Below are 19,968 nucleotides of genomic sequence, written 5' to 3' on the forward strand. Positions count from 1 at the left end.
TTGTGTCTAAGGCCGAGGAAAACGGGCCAAGATTCGAAAAAATTCTTTTTTTTTTTACATTCTTGGCGAAATTTGAGCGTGTATCCTACGCTCGTTTTGCACTCGTTCTTACGTTGACCTGTTTAAAATATCTAGTTTGATGAGATAAGAGAGCGGCTAATAACGATAGAAACGTGCTAGCTGGATCACTGGTCTCGCGTCTCATTACTCGACCGAGGATTCAGCTCAGCCTGCTCAGCTCCGTTTTGCTCTCGCCGCGGGTTGCGTTGCATCACGCGTAACTCGCGTGAGGGTCCGGAGGGGGTTTTATCAGTTACATTCCTCGGATGAGGAAATAAGGTGCCTTGTACCCTAAGGTAATTAGCACAAGCAATGTAGACCTAGTCATTCATTCATTTACACTACCACCGTGATACACACGTTCATAATCTTTTTGATCCTTTTTACGAATCTTAAACCTTGCAGATTGTGAATCCTTTCCGATTCCCAATCGTGCAGATCATTAATCCATAAGAATCTTAATCGGAAAAAACTTCTCAACAAAGCATATATGGGACGAAGGCCGGGTCGGATTCGAACCACGGACCTTGGTGTTACTAATCATTCGCGTAGGCACTGAGCCACGCGTCATCCCGTGAGGGTCCGGAGTGAGAAAAGAGGTTAGGTAGTCTCGTGCACGGTCTCGCACGTCGCACGGCGATCGCGAAACAAAGAAGAAATGGCAAGATTAATCGTCCAGATCAGCAGATGCGCAGCAAAAACGATCGTCTCGCACGGCGATTTCCTCGGCACAGCCGTCAAGTCGAAGATACCAACTCTCGTCGTGGCACGATCCATAACCACAACTCGGAACTTGAGAATCGGTGAGTGCGCGTGAAAATTAGCCCGGGATCACCGGCTAGGCTTTTTAAAGGTCGCCTACACGTGTTTGCGAAAACTGTGACGGGAAGAAATGATTTGGTCGTTGAGTACCAACTATTGCGAGTTTTCTCCGCTTCTCGTCCTTTAAGTAAAATTAATTGATATTAATCGATGAGGAATCAATTTGTTGGTTCTATGTACACGCGCGCGCGCGCGCGCACGCATATACCGTGCGTACCAAAAGTTCCGGAACGCCTATAATTATCTCAGAAAGTATTTTGGTTTATTGGAAAAATGTTTCAGATAAAAGTTGGAGGGTAGAGGCACCTAATATTTTTTTATTATTGCAATTGTTTGGGAAACGTTTGGGCAAATTTAGGAATATATTCTCATAGTTTAGGAAATAATATAGTTAATTAATTATATTTATAATTTAATAAAAATTAATTGAGCGTATAGTTAACAGACATAATTTTAAAAACATTTTTTTTTAAATCAATGTGAAATCATTTGGGAACCACGTCTGTAATTTTTTCAATGTTGGGAATAAATAATGATCGGTAAGTGTGAAGAACATATATTACTACGTTTACGCGAGCGTTACTTCTGTAGTAACTTACGATAATTCGTTCGCGTAAACGGGATTTTCCTTCGCGTAAACGGGATTTTGTAGTAACTTACGATAATTTACTCCGCGTAAACGGGTAATTTATCGTAAGTTACTACAGAAGTAACGCTCGCGTAAACGTAGTATATATAGTGACTTGCTCACTGATTTGACTGAAACTTAACATTATTGTATATTTTGGTGTGTTAAATCTGAATATGAAAGTTAAAATCGTCGTTCTCAAGTGCAACAAAAGTTATAAAGTGCTAAAATCGACTTTCCGGTTAGGAAATCTGGGTTGCGTTCCAAAATTCACTCTGGGTAACTAAAATCTATAGTTTACGTCACGTACACTGTAGCATTTTAGTTAACTAGAGTGAATTTTGGAACGCAGCCCTGCTATATCGCCAACGTGCAGGTATATACATACATGTATACATACATACACGTATATGAGCATCAGGGTCATGTTCCAAAACTCATTCTGGGTAACTAAAATCTATAGTTTACGTCACGTACACTATAGCATTTTAGTTAACTAGAGTGAGTTTTGGAACATGACCCAGAGAGCTAGAGCATGCGCAGTGACATAAAAGTGAGCGAAATTTAAAATATATTATACTAATATAATGAAAATCTATTTGGAATCATACTAGCTTGGATCTTTTTTTGCTCTTCGCGAAATAAGGTCCAAGCTAGTATAATTCCAAATAGGTTTTCAGGTGATTATTTTGAATCTTTTCTGAATTTTGATATTTTTTGTGACTCTCTTTGTAAAAATCTTTGTGGTCTCCGACAGTGATAATAATTAATCGAGGAAGTCCGAAGAATATGTGTGTATATAGACAGTACATATGTAGGCGGAGGAGCCTGCGACAGAGTCCCTTCCGCGGCTACATGTATACTTTCAAGTAAAAGAAAATTGAAGATTACATCTTCGAATTCCGCCCCCGTTTGATTTTATCACTGTCGGAGTTACAACAAAGATTTTTACCAAGAAAACCGCAAAAAATTTCAAAATTTGGAAAAGGCCCTATTCTGAATAATTACCAGTTTTCATTATAGGCTGCATTCCGAAATTCACTGTCAGCAACTTTCAGTACTGAAAATCTATAGTACACACGTGACGTAAAATATAGATTTGCAGTACTGACAGTGAATATCGGAATGCAGGCATAATATAGTATAGTACTATAGTATACAGGTGAATCATTTTAATCAACGCAGGCAAATATCTCGAAATATGGAAGATATGGAAAAATGTTTCAGACAAAAGTTATATGGTTTAAAGAGGGATACATTTCGGCGTGAGTCATGTCGTAGATGTCATCGTTTTCAAGAAGTTTTAAAGGCGACTACTTTAATGAAACTTAATTTTTTTCTTAAGATAAAAGTTGTAGATTTCGTTGAGACGTTTTTAAAACACTATAACTAAGCTCTCTTTTGTTAAGAATTTCCTGAGATATTTTAAATTTTGTCATAATATATTTTTAATATAAAAGATGAAATATCTCGTAAAGTATTCATTTTTATGTTTCGATGACTTTACTTTCATACTTTTATACGTAAAATAACAAAAGGAATCGAAGAATATTAATTTTTACATTTGCAATTTTGCAAAATTAAATGACTACAAAATGCAATCAAATTTTAAAATAATTTTTTCTGTTTTTTTTTTTTACAATAATCGACTACATTATTTTACGTATAAACGTATAAAATTAAAGTCATTGAAACATGAATACTTTAAGAGATATTTCATATTTTACATTAAAAATATTATACAAAATTTAAAATATCTCAGGAAATTCTTAACAAAAGTGAGCTTTGTTATAGTGTTTTGAAAACGTCTCGATGAAATCTATAATTTTTATCTCAAGAAAAAAATTAAATCTATTTAAGAAATTAGCCTTTAAAATTTCTTGAAAACGATGGCATCTATGACACGATTCACATCTGGATTATATGTCCGCCTCATGACAGAACTATGCAACTTTTGTCTAACAAGGGGACCTTCAGGCTAACAGATTTTTGTTTTTTTTTCGTACTTACTGTACTTGAGGGTCATCACTCGGACATCAATTTCCCAAAGTATTAAGGCGCGCTTTTCAAAAAAACTCAAGAAAATCGACTTTGAAGAATTCCGAGCACGCTATGTACACAGAATTTTAATTTTAATGTAAAATTTATCAAATCTATGCTAATTAATATTAAATCGTTTTCAATTTTGTTTTTAATGAAAAACTTACATCTTCTTATTTTGAATATTGGTACAAAAATGAAAAACGTCAGGTAGGAAATAAAATGGTTTTATATTTTTGAAAATTACGAGAAAATACAGCGCAAAAATGATATTAATAAAAATATTGTTTAATTTTTAAAAGTGAATTATATGATATGAAATATATAGTTTAAAATATATTGTATACAGTCGTTTTACACGTCAATATTGCACGAACCAGGATGATAATCATCGTAAAAGCAAGGGAAACAATAAGTTTCACGGCATCTAGCACACCGTACGAACGCAGATATTTTACAGGCGCAAGGTTTTTTTTTAAATGTTTATTGGAAAACATACTTCATTGACGTTCATAAAAATGTCTCTGTCATCATAAAGGTTTGAAGCGAATCGCCACGCGTATCGAATCATGTTCTTAAAGATTGGAGAGAACAGCTGGTGATGTACAATAGATTGAATTTTAATGCAATTTTCTTGAGAATTAATTAAAATGCTTGTAAAATATCTGCCTGTAAAATATCTGCGTTCGTACGGTGTGCTAGATGCCGTGAAACTTACTGTTTCCCTTGCTTTTACGATGAATATCATCCTGGTTCGTGCAATATTGACGTGTAAAACGACTGTATAAAATATATTTTAAACTATATATTTCATATCATATAATTCACTTTTAAAAATTAAACAATATTTTTATTAATATCATTTTTGCGCTGTATTTTCTCGTAATTTTCAAAAATATAAAACCATTTTATTTCCTACCTGACGTTTTTCATTTTTGTACCAATATTCAAAATAAGAAGGTGTAAATTTTTCATTGAAAACGAAATTGAAAACAACTAAATATTAATTAACATGGATTTGATAAATTTTACATTAAAATTAAAATTCTGTGTAAATAGCGCGCTCGGAATTCTTCAAAGTCGATTTTCTCGAGTTTTTCTGAAAAACGCGCCTTAATACTTTGGGAAATTGATGTCCGAATGATAACTCTCAAGTACAGTAAGTACGAAAAAAAAAACAAAAATTCGTTAGCCTGGTCCCCTTGTAAAACATTTTTCCATTACTTCCATATTTTTTGAGATATTTGCCTGCGTCAATTAAAATGATCTGTATTTTTAATTTCGCGCACTTTTACGTCACACTGCCCAGCAAACGCACATGAAACTTTATTGTCAGATGAAATCATTATTTCTTAAACGTTGAAAACATTACAGACGTGTTTCCCAAATAATTTCACGTCGATTAAAAAAAATGTTTTCTAAATTATGTCTGCTAATTATATGTAAAGCTCAATTAACTTTTATTAATTATAAATAAACTATTATTGGTAATTATGACTTTAGTAGGGAAAGCACCTCCGATGACCTTGACCTTGACATATGTTGTCAAAGTCACCCTCTTGAGTGACCTTCAGAAGTTTTTAGCCGGCGGTCGTTATTCGTTAAAAAGTTATTAACAAAAAGAGTTTAGAAAATATAGCAGCTATTTTCAGTATTGGAAGGCATAAACGACTAATATTACGTTTTTTTTTTTTAAGCAGAGAATACTTTATTTTGCGAGAAAGTCGCTGCTTTACCAAAACACAACATTTAAAGCAGTAAATTGTTGATAAATTAAAGTTTTTTTGTTAATGCAGTGAATACTTTATTTCGCGAGAAAGTCGCTGTTTTACCAAAACACAACATTTAAAGCAGTAGATTGTTGATAAATTGTATATTGAATATATGTGAGTATTGGAAGGCATAAATGACTAATATATATGTCGAAATAGTTCACGCATACACTTTCCACGCGAAATGAGCAAACGAGGTGCCACATCGGTTCGTGGCGTGCTTTACAAGCTCGTTTATTGTATATCGCCACAAATATTCACACAGATGATCAACTAACTTATCTTGTTTAATACCACCTCTACTTAAACGAGCTCGTAAAGCGCGCCACGAACTTATGTGACAACTAGTCTCGCGTGGAAAGTATATGCGTGAACTCTATTTCGACATATATATTATACTACGTTTACGCGAGCGTTACTTCTGTAGTAACTTACGATATATTACTCGTTTACGCAGAGTAAATTATCGTAAGTTACTACAAAATCCCGTTTACGCGAAGGAAAATCCTGTTTACGCGAAAGAATTATCGTAAGTTACTACAGAAGTAACGCTCGCGTAAACGTAGTATTAGTCATTTATGCCTTCCAATACTCACATATATTCAATATACAATTTATCAACAATTTACTGCTTTAAATGTTGTGTTTTGGTAAAACAGCGACTTTTTCGCAAAATAATCGCGAAATAAAGTATTCTCTGCTTAAAAAAAAAAAACGTAATATTATAGTCGTTTATGCCTTCCAATACTCAAAATAGCTGCTATATTTTCCAAACTTTTTTTGTTAATAACGTTTTAACGAATAACGACCGCCGGCTAAAAACTTCTCAAGGTCACTCAGGAGGGTGACCTTGACAACATATGTCAAGGTCAAGGTCATTGGCGGGTGGGGTCTTTTTATGCATAATTAACCATTTTTTTATTTGCCTAATATTTTTTTAGATATTTTTAACGAAAACTTGGTAACTTTTTCAACATTTAGTTCATGATATCTCAATAACTGTTTGTCGGAGGGAAAAGTGATACAAGACTTTTTGACTTGATTCGGTATCAAGAATATGCTGATGCAATAGTATCCCAACTTCTTTAAATACTTGTGCATACATGAAAGCTCCAAGGAGACGTACGTAATCTCCAACTTTTATCTGAAACATTTTTCCAATAAACCAATATCTTATATACTTTCTGAGATAATTGGCCATCCCGGAACTTTTGGCACGTATGTAGGTATAGACACCACAATGTCTAAAAGACGTCGTAAAGACGTTTTTAAGATGTCTTTTAGACACGTCCCAGGTGCACATATTAGTTTCATATACGTTTTTTGAACGTATACATAGTTTCATTATCGTAAAGAACAATTAAGAAACGTTTGAACAAAAATGTTTTTGAAACCACGATTTAAGAAACGTATTTTTTACGTTTCTACAGTTAATAAAAATATCTATTTGTTAAATTTTTTCTTTCAAAATTATAATTTGCTTTATTTATATAATAATAGCTTTAATAGCCTTTTTTGAAACATTTAAATTTATATTGCACTAATTATTTTTGCACAAAATAAATCATTTTATCCATGCACATATATCCACTTATTTACTTAAATTAATTTTGTCCTACCGGTCTTAATCTATTTATAAATATGAGCTTAGAAAACTGCCAACAGTTGCAAAATAAACGTTCTGCTGAACGTGGCCATTGAAAGAACATTTATATGTGTGTTCCGTTTTGAAGAACTTCCTGAACTGGTGCACATCAGTAATGCAATTAAGTTAGAGACAAGTATATTTTGTTTCACTTTAATTTATTGCACGAATGTGCACCAGTTCAGGAATTTCTTCGAAAAAGAATAGACGTCATAGATGGTAATATGATTATATTGACTATATGCATAAAGCTTCTAGAACATTCTCACGTAATGTCTCAAAGACGTCATAAACACGTTCAAAAAACGTGAAAAGTAAAAATTTTTAATGTCTTTATTATTAAAACGAAACGTTTCTGTAACAGTTTTTTAAACGTTATTTTATTGGAAAAGAAATGTTCCATCGCGAACGTTCGAATGGATATTTTTACTCATGAGAAACGTTTCTAGAAATCGATTATAAAACGTTTCGGAAAAACGCTTATAAAACATTTCTGAAACGTGTATCTGGGGGTGTGCTATCTGGGGTATGTGTGCTGTCTGGGTTGATATTACATTACACATAATAATATCTTGTATAATAATAATAATTGTATACAAGGTGTAAAACTAAAAAAGCTTACTTACACTAAATAGTATACTATTACTAAAACCTAAAAACTTACGTTATAAACGACTCCACCTAAAAAAACTAATTTTATCACAAGATGTTACTTTTGATATCAAACGGTTGACAAAAATTCATTTAGTTTTAGAAATAATAGTCTGTAACACCTTTAGTTTTACACTCTATACATACATATATATGTATATAATTATGCAGTTAGACATTTCGCCTTATATCCATTTTTACGAATGTAGACTGACTTTAATCTCGAGTGAACTTTTTTTATCTTCTTCTAATCCTTAGAACTAAAAAAAGATAAATAAGTTCAACCGAGATTAAAGTTAATCTACATTGGTAGAAATGGACATTAAACAATTCTACTAATCGAATTAATCGTTGATTAATTTAAAGTTTGGTCCAGCTCGCCCTTGTTATTTTAACTAGAGAAAGATATACATATACATATTATATACACATATATTTACTACTTATAAAACAATAGTAGCAAATTCGATCAAACTTCTATAAACTTAATCAACGATTTTAGTTCAACCGGTAGAATTCCCAGGTAGTAAGATGACATCTAAAGACGTCTTAATGACGTTAGAGGACGTCATTAAGACGGAATTAATACGTCATTTGACGTCACTCTGCTACCCTGGGTTGGTTAAGGTCTGTCGAAAGCAGATCTTGCTAAGTATCTGCTACAAATTTTGTCGGCAGACAAACTACACATTTAATGTCAGCTCTGATATATCACATGATATTAGCAGGACACCAACAGAAGTATAACAGAATCTGCTAACATAATCAGACAGTAGATTGGAGTACCGTTCAGGCTCTGCGTGGTTTCTGCTGCCAATTTAGCTGCTGTTTGATTTATATATAGCAGACTCTACTGGCGGAACATAAGCTGAATGCGGACGCAGTTAGTCAGTCTGCTGACATGTCTGATCAAATCTGTTACCAATCTGCCGACAGATTGTTATCATTTTGTTTACTGGGAGGGGGGGTAGATAACCTTGATAAGCAAAAAAATTGATCTTTACACACAAAAAAATTGAACTTTGTTTTTAAATTAAATATTTAAGAAGTAAAAACTCTGAGTATTTGAAGTTTTGGCACATGATTCTATATTCTTTTATGGTTATTTTAAAAAAAGAATCGTTAAAAAAATTAACAATATGCCGGAAATGTTGGGCTAAAATGTGTCGAAAGTAGAATTTTGAAAAAAATTATTTAAAAAAATATTTTAGTTTAAAAAAAAGTACAACATTGCATTTTCTTTAATAAAGTGGAAAAAATGTTTTTTTTTTCTAATTTTGCTTCCAACACATTTTAGGAACACTTATTTAGATTATGATGAATGCATTTTTGATTTTGTTTTAGATTATTCGTTAGTCCGGAATGATATCCACTATCAGCTATTATACTGAATGGAAAGAACTGTTTCGTTCCCTTCATTATCAATACTCCTTTTTATATACATATATTATATATATTTTTTTTCTTCTCTTTTTTAAATAGGTAACTATAAAAGAATATAGAATTATGCATCAAAGTTTTAAATACTCAGTTTTTTATTTTTTAAATATTTAACTTTAAAAAAGGTCTATTTTTTGCTTTGCTACCCTCTTAAGGCGAAAATTTTAATTATATATACAGTTTCTTGTTCCTAATTTAACCTTTTTCGATATATCAAATAACAAAAAATAATAATTCTATTCATGTTAACAAAATAATTCAGAATTAAATTAGTCGAAGTTTGATTAAAGTCACTCTCTAGAGCTGATGGGTTCTATATTGCCACATTTTTTGTAATTGTCTCGATCGATACACAAATTCACAAATATACTTATAATGATTATGTATAATTTGTAAAAATTTTTAATGATGCAACTTCGTTTAAATACACTGCTGTCGTAGTTTTACGATATAAATGCGTGATTTTTCAGAACGATTGTACACCGATAAACATGAATGGATAATGGTAGATGGGAAAATCGGCACAGTCGGTATATCGGATTACGCGCAGGATGCGCTTGGGGACGTGGTGTACGCGCAGCTTCCTGATGTAGGATCCACGATCAAAAAAGATGGTATAATAGTTGATATGCTTTCTTACTTAGCGCGACTAAATTTCAAAAAAACTTCAGAAACAACTAGTAGTGCGATTCTGTAACTCGTTATGCATCATATTTTGTCATGTGTGCCATTCTCAAATAAAGACATTTCGAAAAAATTACTATAGATCGTTTCAGAACACTTCGAAAATTGACCGAAAACTATCCTTTTCCGTCGACAAACAATAAAATGAATGTAATACGAAAGCTAGTCATGCACTTGCACATAAGCCTACATCGTATTACATTCATTTTACGGCTATTTCCGAGTTTATTGTCGAGGGAAAAGTATAGTTTTCGATCAATTTTAGAAGTGTTCTGAAACAATCTGTAGTGATTTTTTATCGAAGTGTCTTTTAATTTGAGAATGGCACACAAAATAAGGTGTCATTTCTCGCCTCTGACATCACAATCTCACAAGATGTCGTTGCGCAGGTATTATATATAGTAAAAAACCTGCGCAACGATACCGAAACTTTTGTTAAGGAGTTAGAGAATCCCCATGCAGGACCACGATTCTATAACTCGTTATGCAGTATCGTTATCGTTATATTGTCGTTGCGCAGCTTTTTTTTTATCATATAGTACACGCGCAACTGTCGTTATGAGCACATAACGACAGCATAACGAGTTACAGAATCGCACTACAGGAGCCTTAAAAAGATTGCCTCTAGAAACATAAATTGGAATTTCTTATCGAAGAAAACTCAATTGTGTTCTAATTTGAGGATGTACATTTTTTCTTATTTTTTAAAAATAATTTTATGACGAGGCTCTAAGATATCCAATCTAGAAAGGAAAATTAGATAATAAAAACTAAAGTGTTGATAAAACGTAAACTTAATCATTATTGATTTAAGCTTCGTCTTATCTAATTTTCCTTTCCTTATTTTTACTTAGAAATCTGTAACACAATATATAACACTATAATCTTAAAATTTAGAATGGAAATTTGAATGCTTTTCATAGTTTATGTAATTATGATTTTTTTAGAGGAATGTGGAGCCTTGGAATCGGTGAAGGCAGCTTCAGAACTGATAAGCCCGGTCAGCGGGAAAGTTACGGAGAAAAATGAGGCAGTCGAAAATAAACCCGGGTTAATTAATAAATCTTGTTACAAAGATGGTTGGCTATTCAAAGTAGAATTAAGCGATCCAGATGAGCTTAAGAGCCTGATGAATGAGGAGGCTTATAATATGTTTTTGAAATCAGACGCGCATTAAGTTTATATGCTAGAAAAATTTCCTCTAACGTAGAATTTGAATCGGTTATAACTGTATTTTTAAGAACTGTATTTTCTATTTGAAGATATCATTCGAAATTTCAATGATGTTGTAGGAACACACATGAAAGATATCTTGCTATAATTGTTCGTACAATATATTGATCAGCACGATTTAATTAAAACTTAAACAGAAGTTATCTGTTAATATGTAATTTGATGTAGACTGCAGAAAGTTGTAAAGAACGATATCTTTGCCTTATTATTTGTACATAAACAAGAATTCGTACAAAATCCAAAATGCTGCATTCATTATAAATATATCATTGCGTTTATGGAAAATAAGATGTTATATTTGTACCTTAGTCACATTAAGAGCAGTGACAACTGAAGTTACATCTCGCGCGCATACCGAGTATCTGTCATTTCATTTAGCATTTTTATAAGTAAAAATAATGAAACATTAATTTATGAAAAAGTTAGTGCAAGCAAGCATTTAGGGCCACTTCGACCAAGCTCTGATTAACTTAATCGTAGATTAGTCCATTGGAAATGACCAATCACATTTTTTCTAACACGTCAAATATGATCTTAACTAATCCACGTTAGAGTACTGTCGAAAATTATTTACTGTAAAATTAAAATAAGTTGTAATGTTAATGCATTACAAAAATGTACAAAACATAATTCAATACAAAGATTTTAATACGTAAAGATATTGTGTTTTAGCACAAGTCATAAATTGGTATAGATTGCGAGATAGTTGCAATATATATTTTTATTAGTCACTGTGCAACGTTCTTCATTTTGTATTTATACAAAGCAAACAAATATATATATATATATATATATATATATATATATATATATTATATATGTTGTTTGATAATACATGAATAACAACATTATTCGATAGTTACGAATTATATTATTCTTCTTTTCTTTCTTCGAGCGCACAAAGATCTTGAAATTTTGTAATAATTGTATATCTTAATAAGAATGAATAATCGCAAGATGCTATTTCTGAATTTCACAAAATAGTATATCGATTGATCTTATATTATTTTCAACTCTCCGAATATTTTGTAATCTGATAGCAACCCTAAAGTTTCAAAATAAGAGAAGTAATATCATCATGGGTTTCTCAACCAATATAATATATAAAAAATAGTACTGTTAGCTCTCTAGAAAGGAACAATTATCTGTTAATAATAAAGATATATTTACAGTCAATTAAATTTTTCTACATAATTTACAATTGCCAACTGCTAATGGCAGTGTTAACAACGCATAATATTTTTCCTTTAAAATTTTTAATTTTATTCCAATGATTTATTGGATCAAAAAATCACGTAGATATTAAATTAGGTTATTTGCCAATCATAATTGGTAACTGTACATATTTAACATAAAAAAATATACACAACGCTGTAATTATCATATTTACTAATTACAATTGTTAATAAATGTCTTGTAACAGATGGAGTCGTTAATCGATGTATATACAGAATGAAGCATTTAGAGCGTGACATTAATATTTTAGGAAAGTGCCAACTTTAGAAGGAAATGTTTGAAGAGTAAAAGTTGCGGAATTTCGAAGAGAACATATAGCATTTATAATACTGAATGTCATTTTCGCGGAGTAACAATGATCATTTTTTCTCGAGTATATTTTTTAACATTCGAGTAAGTTTTAAGCGCGGATACCGAGTTTTTATATTCTTGTATTAATAAAAACGTGCTTGTGTGTAAATGCTTCTGTATTTTGTATGCTATCTGTAATTTTATTTTACATGTATTCTCTTCATAAACTTACACGTTTATGTTACTACATGATTATAGAGCTCTTGGATAGATCCAACGCACTTACATTAATGTTAAAAGGATTATACCATGAATTTGTCTTGACTTTGGTCTTAATTTAAATTTATTAGAAAAGATAATAAATGTTTCATTAGAAAGGAAAACATTAAAATATTATCGTTTGCATGAAAATGGCATGTTTCTTGTAAAACTATTATTGTCGTTAAATACTCTTTTCAAAGGAAATGATGTTGTCCTACAACATTTATGAAAAAAAAAAAAACGCCTTTTCCTTTTAAAATTAAAAAAGGCAATTAATATGTCACGCTTTATATGCTTTATTCTATAATACAAAATATATACAGAGATAATTAATTTCGAGCTATCTTATTTCTTTTTCGATAGAGCTTTTTTCTTATTAACATATGATAGTGTTTGCGACTAATACGACTTGTTCCAAAATTATCAGACCGACACGTTCAGCAGGAGGTCTCAGAGATGAAAGAAGAACAATAAATAAACGATAGCGTAAACTCGTCTCACCCAAACAGCAATGCATGATTTAAAGCCACATTTTTCAATTGTGAGACAGCAGTAACTAATACATGGTAAACGACAGAATTATGAACTAATTTGCAGAAAATACAATAGTAATAGTTAACTAAGAGCTAATAACGTGTGGACATGGGTACGATACTTTTAATAAGTTGTATTACATCGTAGTTTCTTAACGTGTAATTATACATACTACACGAATAAAAAATATCTGTTTATGCATGTTACATTCATTCGTTCCATTCAAATTGCTATCTGGGCGTCTATTTTGAGGTATGTGGTTACTAAAAATGTAAAAATATAAAAACTTAATACAAATATGAAGAGGTAGTCATCATTCGTGTCGTGAGTTAAATAAAAATAATCTTTTTCTTTCTTTTCAAAGAAACGTTATTGTAGATGAGAACAATGATAAGCCTAGGCTGCTTCCAATTTCATGTTTAATGAAAAATTGAACGATTTGAAAATTTGGGAATTTGCATATTCTATATCGACGTATAAAGTCAAAACTGACAATGGACACAAATCTTTACTTGCGCGATAAGTACATGCGTTGTCCTCGAGAAAATATTTAATTCCATTGGTAATAATACTCGTTACTGTTCCTCTTGATTTGATTTAACACTCGAATCTTAATCTAACACGAGACATCAAGTTCTGCGCTTGTCAACAAGCACTTTACACCTAGTTAAATGTATTGAAAGATCGGTGGAAAAAGTGAAAGTAGTAAAATAGCCTTTTTTGCAGCAGGTACGTGTTTGATACGTGAATAAAAACAAGAAGAGTCGCAACGGATAATATTATCAATCTACCGGTGCAAGGAAAGATTGCTGTCTCTGTTGTCACATTTAAACTTTGCATCTGATACAATATGTAATTTCCAATGGCTTCAAATACCACAGGCGTCGAAAAGACAGCCTTCACAGCACTGAAGAATTTCTGACTATTGGCTAAACAATAATAATAGTAATAATTAATAATAATAATAATATATTTAGTGAAAAATTACTACTTTTGATCGCTATCTTAACATTTACTAAATATTTTTTTCTATTTAACAATTGCGATACGATTAATATTATCTTATGCATTTAGAATTAATTGCTAGACAATATAGGACCACATAAACCTTGCTCCAATGATTCTTTTATTTCTTAAACAGAATCTTTATTACGATACAACATACAATAGTAAAATATCGCAATTTGTAGTTATTCCTTTCCGCCACCTATTTGAGAAGTAATAAAGAAAGATACATGAATAAGATCCTAAAATTAGTGAAGACATTTAAGTAGCTAATGATTTTCCTCAAGTAAGCAACAGAAATATATTTATTTCATTTCATTATTCAACTATACACAAAATATTGTAATTACAATATTTAACATGATCTGTACTTTACAACATAATTGGAATGTGTTAACTAGTATTTACAATGTAGTAGCCCCGCTGTGTGCAAGTGTGACAAAAATGCAGATTTTTTTTTCTTTATAGGAAATCCTAAGGATGCCCAGGTGGCCGTGCGACAAACACATATGTTATATCACATGCAAGTTCATTGTCATTCAAGTATGCCCATTGAATCCCTTGCAGAAGCACGATTGATCTGGAGAGAGAATTTGATTCTCTTTTAGCGGTACGATATATTTCGTTCGAGTGAGAGCAAGGCTTCAGTGTGGTATGCTTAAAAATAAATTCGCCTCTAAGTATTAGAAAAATAGCTTTACTTATTTAGACAAAAGTTGCCTGCCCTTTGACCAATATTTTTTGTTAACCACCCTTTGTACTGTTTTCAAGGCATCTTGCTTAATGTTTCCCTGCGCTTATACCCATTAACAGGGGTAATTCTCCACGGATACATCTCTAAAACTTCAACATCAAATATAGAAAATATATGTCATTGTGTTTATATATTTAGATACACTTTATAATACATATATTGTGTGTGTGTGTGTGTGTGTGTGTGTGTGTGTGTGTGTGTGTGTGTGTGTGTGTGTGTGTGTGTGTGTGTGTGTGTGTGTGTGTGTGTGTGTGTGTGTGTGTGTGTGTATGTGTGTGTGTGTACGTATGTGTGTAAAGTATGTCTATACTTGATTTGTATGCCTAGGTATTTCATGAACCAGGGCCCCATTACTTGGTCCGATACCTTAGCAGCGTTTTAGCTCTTAATAGGTACTTTGAGGTCCACTCTGTCTCACGAGGGGCGTTAACAAGACTTTCTTCTTATATTACATGTGTGTGTGTGTGTGTGTGTGTGTGTGTGTGTGTGTGTGTGTGTGTGTGTGTGTGTGTGTGTGTGTGTGTGTGTGTGTGTGTGTGTGTGTGTGTGTGTGTGTGTGTGTGTGTGTGTGTGTAATAACAGACTTCTTTTTTATTCGATGGCAAAAATTACCAAGTAAAACTGATCGTTTCATTTCCTCTTGGCGTGAAGCATCTCCATGAGAAGCGTTTGTGTTGGCGCGCCTCCATTACAATGTTTCTGATAAAGATGCTCTTCTCCCTTGGTTGCCACCTCGTGAATGTCCGGTAATACTGCTAGCAGCTTGTTAAATTTATCCTAGACAGATAAAAGATAAGGACAATTAAATATCTGGTTTAATCCGTTTTAAGACAAGTATAAGAGGAAACATTTTGCGATAAAACGCACCAGTACAGATGGGTGATGATGTAGCGTGTATTCCATAAGCGCCTGTTGAACCTGCTCGTGACCCTCTTGCACATGCTTCTTGTTTACTAATCCACGGACATCTGCAGCAAATTAAATATACGCACTTATGTAAAAGATACAAATTTGACTTGAATATTATAGGGTATTGGAACGAGGTATTTACTTGAAAGTGGAACAAAGAATAAAAAACCAAGTTGTGATGCACAATAAATTTTACATCGTTGATGCGAAAGGTCTCTGCGATGCGATCTTTGCAGAAAGCTACATAAAACGTGACTGCATGGTCGCGTGAATCTTGCCAACTCAATTATCACCTGTTGTCTTTCAAAGCTCGTCGCTTACGAGATAGACATGGATGGACTTTTAATTTTACTTACCGTGATTTAACAGCATTAGAAATTTCATGCATATATATTCGGGGACGTCGAATTTTAGTTCCTGAAGCGTCTTGGACAGTTCCCTGAAGGTTTCGGCCAAGGAAGGAACTCCGAGTAGGCCGAGACAGAGAAGATCAAACTTTTGGCCATTGTGAAGGGTCGTCTCGTCAGGTAGATTATTGTGTAACCTGTGATGAAGGTGATCTAGCACCAACATATCCGACCAAGAGTGTTGCAGCAACTTCATTTGATCGTCAACCTAGCAAATAACATTGCCGTGCAAATGTTAGATATAATGACTAAATACATAGAAAAATATATGGTATATGGAGAGTAATTGTATTCAATTTGATATTTGTATTCGAACTTTAATATTAAAAAAAAATCACATGTTAGTACGATAAAATGTTTTCAGAGCTGGCTAAATTAAAAAAATTCGTATGATAAATGGGAAAATTGCTAAAATTGGAATTTATAAATAGATATAAATAATTATTTGTAAAACTTTAATAGCAACTTACAAATAAATATTTGATAAACATTAGTTGTGTCTCAAATGTTTCATTAAACCAAGACATTTTTTTTTTTTTTTTTTTTTTTTTTTTTTTTTTAATAAAAAATACCGCAAAATGTAGTTGGTATATGTGACTATTTATATTACAGAAATAGAAAAGTGTTAAAAAAAGAATCTCTTTTAGAAGCGCGACACGATTTTAATGAGACTGCAGTGAAGATCAGGCGCGGCAATGTGTACCATATTGTCGACGAAAAGTTTCAACAAAATGGCCTCGGTCTGCTTTGCATCGTCGTTAACAAATCCGCCGTGTTGGAGCAAAAATAAAAAGTTATTACAAAACGACCGGTTGAAGTATGCAATTTATAATTAACGTGGTCCCGCTTTGGGGCAACCGCCATAACCCAGAAACGTATCTTGTTATGACCTAGATATGAGGCGATGCTTGAAATCATTCAGTGATTGTGTAATGCCGCCGGTTACCTCACATCCCCGCTCATGGCATCGAGCAGACCAGGCAGCGAGTTATTTATCGGTAAGAACGAACTTTTCTCGTCGAGGAGATCCTCGACAAAATCGTTGCGGTTACTTCTAACGACGTTACATGTTGACGCCTCTCTCGTTCACTTTTATATCAAAAATATCGCGGAAAAAGGCAACAATCTCGAATTCGTGCGATGATGGAGGAAAGGAGGGAAAAAAGGGACAGAAGACGTTCGTCGTTCTAGAAAAGACCCGCGGCGGTCTAGATGCCCGAGATACTCACTTTGAGATCTTTGAAGAACGTCGAGTTTCTAGCCCAGTCTACCTGCGAAAACAAATTCTGATCGAGCACTTTACACATTAATTCGAACAAGTCCACTTCACACTGATTATACGTTTGGTTTTGCAACAGTCCGAAGAGAGACGACTGCCACTCGCGGTCGTCGATCGACAATAAAAACTCCCTTATCATCGGGCTCTTGAGAGCGACGGGGGGGTTGGGCGCGTAGCTCGGCACCCCGCCATGCGGCTGGGCGGATTGTTCGCCGAAGTTGAAGACCTTCGTGCCGGGGGTGGTGGAGTTCGCGGCCCAGAGTTTACTGTCCAGACTCGGATTGAGATTGTGCAGGTGATTTCCGCCACCTCCGCCACTGCCGCTACCTCCACCGGCTCCACCACCGCCACCGCCACCACCGCCGCCGCCACCACCGCCACTGCCACCGCCGCCACTGGTACCGATGTTGGGTTGGCTGGATGGCGCGATCAGCTGGTGCTGACCGGCCCCGCTGCCGCCGGCTTGCGTCGTGACCAGACCCGCGGCCACGGTCGCGGGGGACGGGCTCGAGTCTGGCGACGAGGTCAGACTCGAGACTTGAGGTATTTGGATCTCCTGCTTGATGTGCATCAAGGGCGCGACCGCGGACGAATAGCCGGTCGGGTCTCCGAGGCTGCCGCGTATCGTCTGGATCGCCAGTTGCCGTTGACGTATCAGTTGCAGCTTCCGCGCCCGGTCCCTCTTGTACATGGGCCCAAATTTGTTCCTACCGCCTCGCATTCTGTCTGCCCGTACAGCTGGAACAACAGGGAGAATTGCTGATTCAGCGCGGCGCGTGTGTATCACGTTTAGCAGGGGGTTTCCCTCGCTATTTATTCTTAAACCTTTAATTAACGCTTAAGAGCCGCAGTGTACGGAGCGTTTTCTTATCCTTGAATGGATTTTTCCGCTGGTCTACGCGCCGTTCGATACCGCCCGAAGGCCGCGAGTCGCACTTGATTTCTCAGGGAATGTAGGAAATGGAACATCATATTCAGGCGTCAAAGAAATCAATGTAAGAATTGATGTCTTAAGCAAAACCGTGATTATAAGTATTGTTAAATGTTCTCAGTAGATATTTAATTGTATTTATTATATGTATTTGAAGGGTACACACAGGAGAAAAATGATCAATGTCTATCCGGAGTAATTTCGAGAAAAACGTAATTTTTTATTTCAAGACATCAGATATCTTAGAAACTTTAGAAAGCTATTTAAAAAAAGTACTGGCAGTGAATATTGGAATGCATATTTTACTTAGCGTTTACATTGTATGTTGGACTCCGATAAATTCTTTCACAAGCATGTGGACTATGATTTTTCGGTCTTATTTCCAATAAATTATTTGTAACTGATTTTGATCAAAAAGATAAGAATTATGAAAGTTCTTTGAAAATGCCATAAGATAGCATGATCAGGTCAATTTTGACAAAAAGTGGACTTTGATCGTTTTCCTTCTGTCTGTGCCCTTCATTTGTCTCCTTATACATTTAGTGCAAATTTTACGATTCCGAACGGTCCGACGTATCGCTCTTTTTAATAATAAAAATATTTTTTCTCAGCAAAGATTTAATTAAATTAATTGTTTATTTATCGTTCTCTATTTGGATTTAGTTTTAAATTTAGAATATTCCTATTTTGGCTGATGAAGACTCGGTGTAATTGAAACGTTTATTATTATATTGAAGTTAATACAGGTGTCTTATTTAATATAATACCGTCGAATAACTTATAAAAAATGGAATTGATGAAAAAAATGTGTCAGATGAAAGTTGTAGGATCGAAGAGGGCCAATAGACGATCATATTAGATTTTGATTTAGGGCCCGTGTTGGGTCCGGTAAAGTCCAAGTTAAGCTTTTTAAATGGAAACCCCTATTTTTTTAATAAATAATTCCAAAATCTATAATAAGATATATCGTCTATTCAAACCATAAAATTTTCGGTAAATGTGTATAAAAGGTCAAACCTCACCGATTTTATCGTCACTTAAAAATTTTATAGGGGAGGTCTTTCTGAGTAATTCTACGCAAGAAAAAAGTGGGGGACGGTATTGGTTCAGAAGATACAACAAATTAGAATTGTAACGAATATAGTATATTTGACCAAATACCGAATACAAATATTAGGCAAGGTCATCTGCCGAATAACCGAATATTCGGCGAATATTAGGCATGATTTTAGCGCCAACGCGGCAACGGCTCAACATGGTGGGCAGCAAATAATAGTTATTTGTGTAACCGTACAAATGTGTATATACTAATAATAATAGTTATTTGTGTTATTTGTGTGACCGCACTCGTGTCCAATTCTCAACTTCCCGCACGTGTTAAGCCCC

The 19,968-nt window shown here is 33.9% G+C and overlaps 2 protein-coding genes across 6 annotated transcripts in view; one reads left to right on the top strand and one right to left on the bottom strand.

Annotated features, from left to right (window-relative positions):
- The first annotated feature begins 35 nt into the window (after window positions 1-35).
- Window positions 36-13,652, top strand: Ppl (glycine cleavage system H protein, mitochondrial). 3 transcript variants are annotated; one of them, XM_077426455.1, is made up of 4 exons: window positions 36-356; window positions 466-863; window positions 9,529-9,672; window positions 10,690-13,652. In XM_077426455.1, exons 2-4 carry the CDS (start codon window positions 719-721, stop codon window positions 10,917-10,919), a joined length of 519 nt encoding a protein of 172 aa, XP_077282581.1. In that variant the 5' UTR covers window positions 36-356; window positions 466-718; the 3' UTR covers window positions 10,920-13,652. The 3 variants fall into 3 exon arrangements, with proteins under 3 accessions (XP_077282581.1, XP_077282582.1, XP_077282583.1); XM_077426456.1 differs by having other exon boundaries at window positions 546-863; XM_077426457.1 differs by having other exon boundaries at window positions 562-863.
- Window positions 13,653-14,029: 377 nt separating this feature from the next.
- Ftz-f1 (ftz transcription factor 1) overlaps window positions 14,030-19,968 on the bottom strand; it is a 139,165-nt gene continuing 133,226 nt past the window's right edge. For 2 of the 3 annotated variants that reach the window (XM_077426452.1, XM_077426450.1), the window contains 4 exons: window positions 17,602-18,389; window positions 16,322-16,580; window positions 15,924-16,024; window positions 14,030-15,833 (listed from right to left, as the gene is read on the bottom strand). In XM_077426452.1, the coding sequence (XP_077282578.1) occupies window positions 15,687-15,833; window positions 15,924-16,024; window positions 16,322-16,580; window positions 17,602-18,389 (1,295 nt within the window). In that variant the 3' untranslated portion in view covers window positions 14,030-15,686. The remainder of the gene's footprint in view (window positions 15,834-15,923; window positions 16,025-16,321; window positions 16,581-17,601; window positions 18,390-19,968) is intronic. The other variant, XM_077426451.1, reaches the window with a different exon arrangement.

This window comes from Temnothorax americanus, unplaced genomic scaffold, assembly GCF_048541705.1.
Source record: "Temnothorax americanus isolate GAGA-0224 unplaced genomic scaffold, ASM4854170v1 Scaffold111, whole genome shotgun sequence".
Taxonomy (NCBI): domain Eukaryota; kingdom Metazoa; phylum Arthropoda; class Insecta; order Hymenoptera; family Formicidae; genus Temnothorax; species Temnothorax americanus.

Excerpts from the sequence above, each read along its gene's own strand:
- Ppl (XM_077426455.1), top strand. The coding sequence starts at position 719 with ATGGCAAGATTAATCGTCCAGATCAGCAGATGCGCAGCAAAAACGATC. Across the intron at positions 864-9,528 it reads AACTCGGAACTTGAGAATCG|AACGATTGTACACCGATAAA; the intron begins GTGAGTGCGCGT and ends GTGATTTTTCAG. Across the intron at positions 9,673-10,689 it reads ATCCACGATCAAAAAAGATG|AGGAATGTGGAGCCTTGGAA; the intron begins GTATAATAGTTG and ends TGATTTTTTTAG.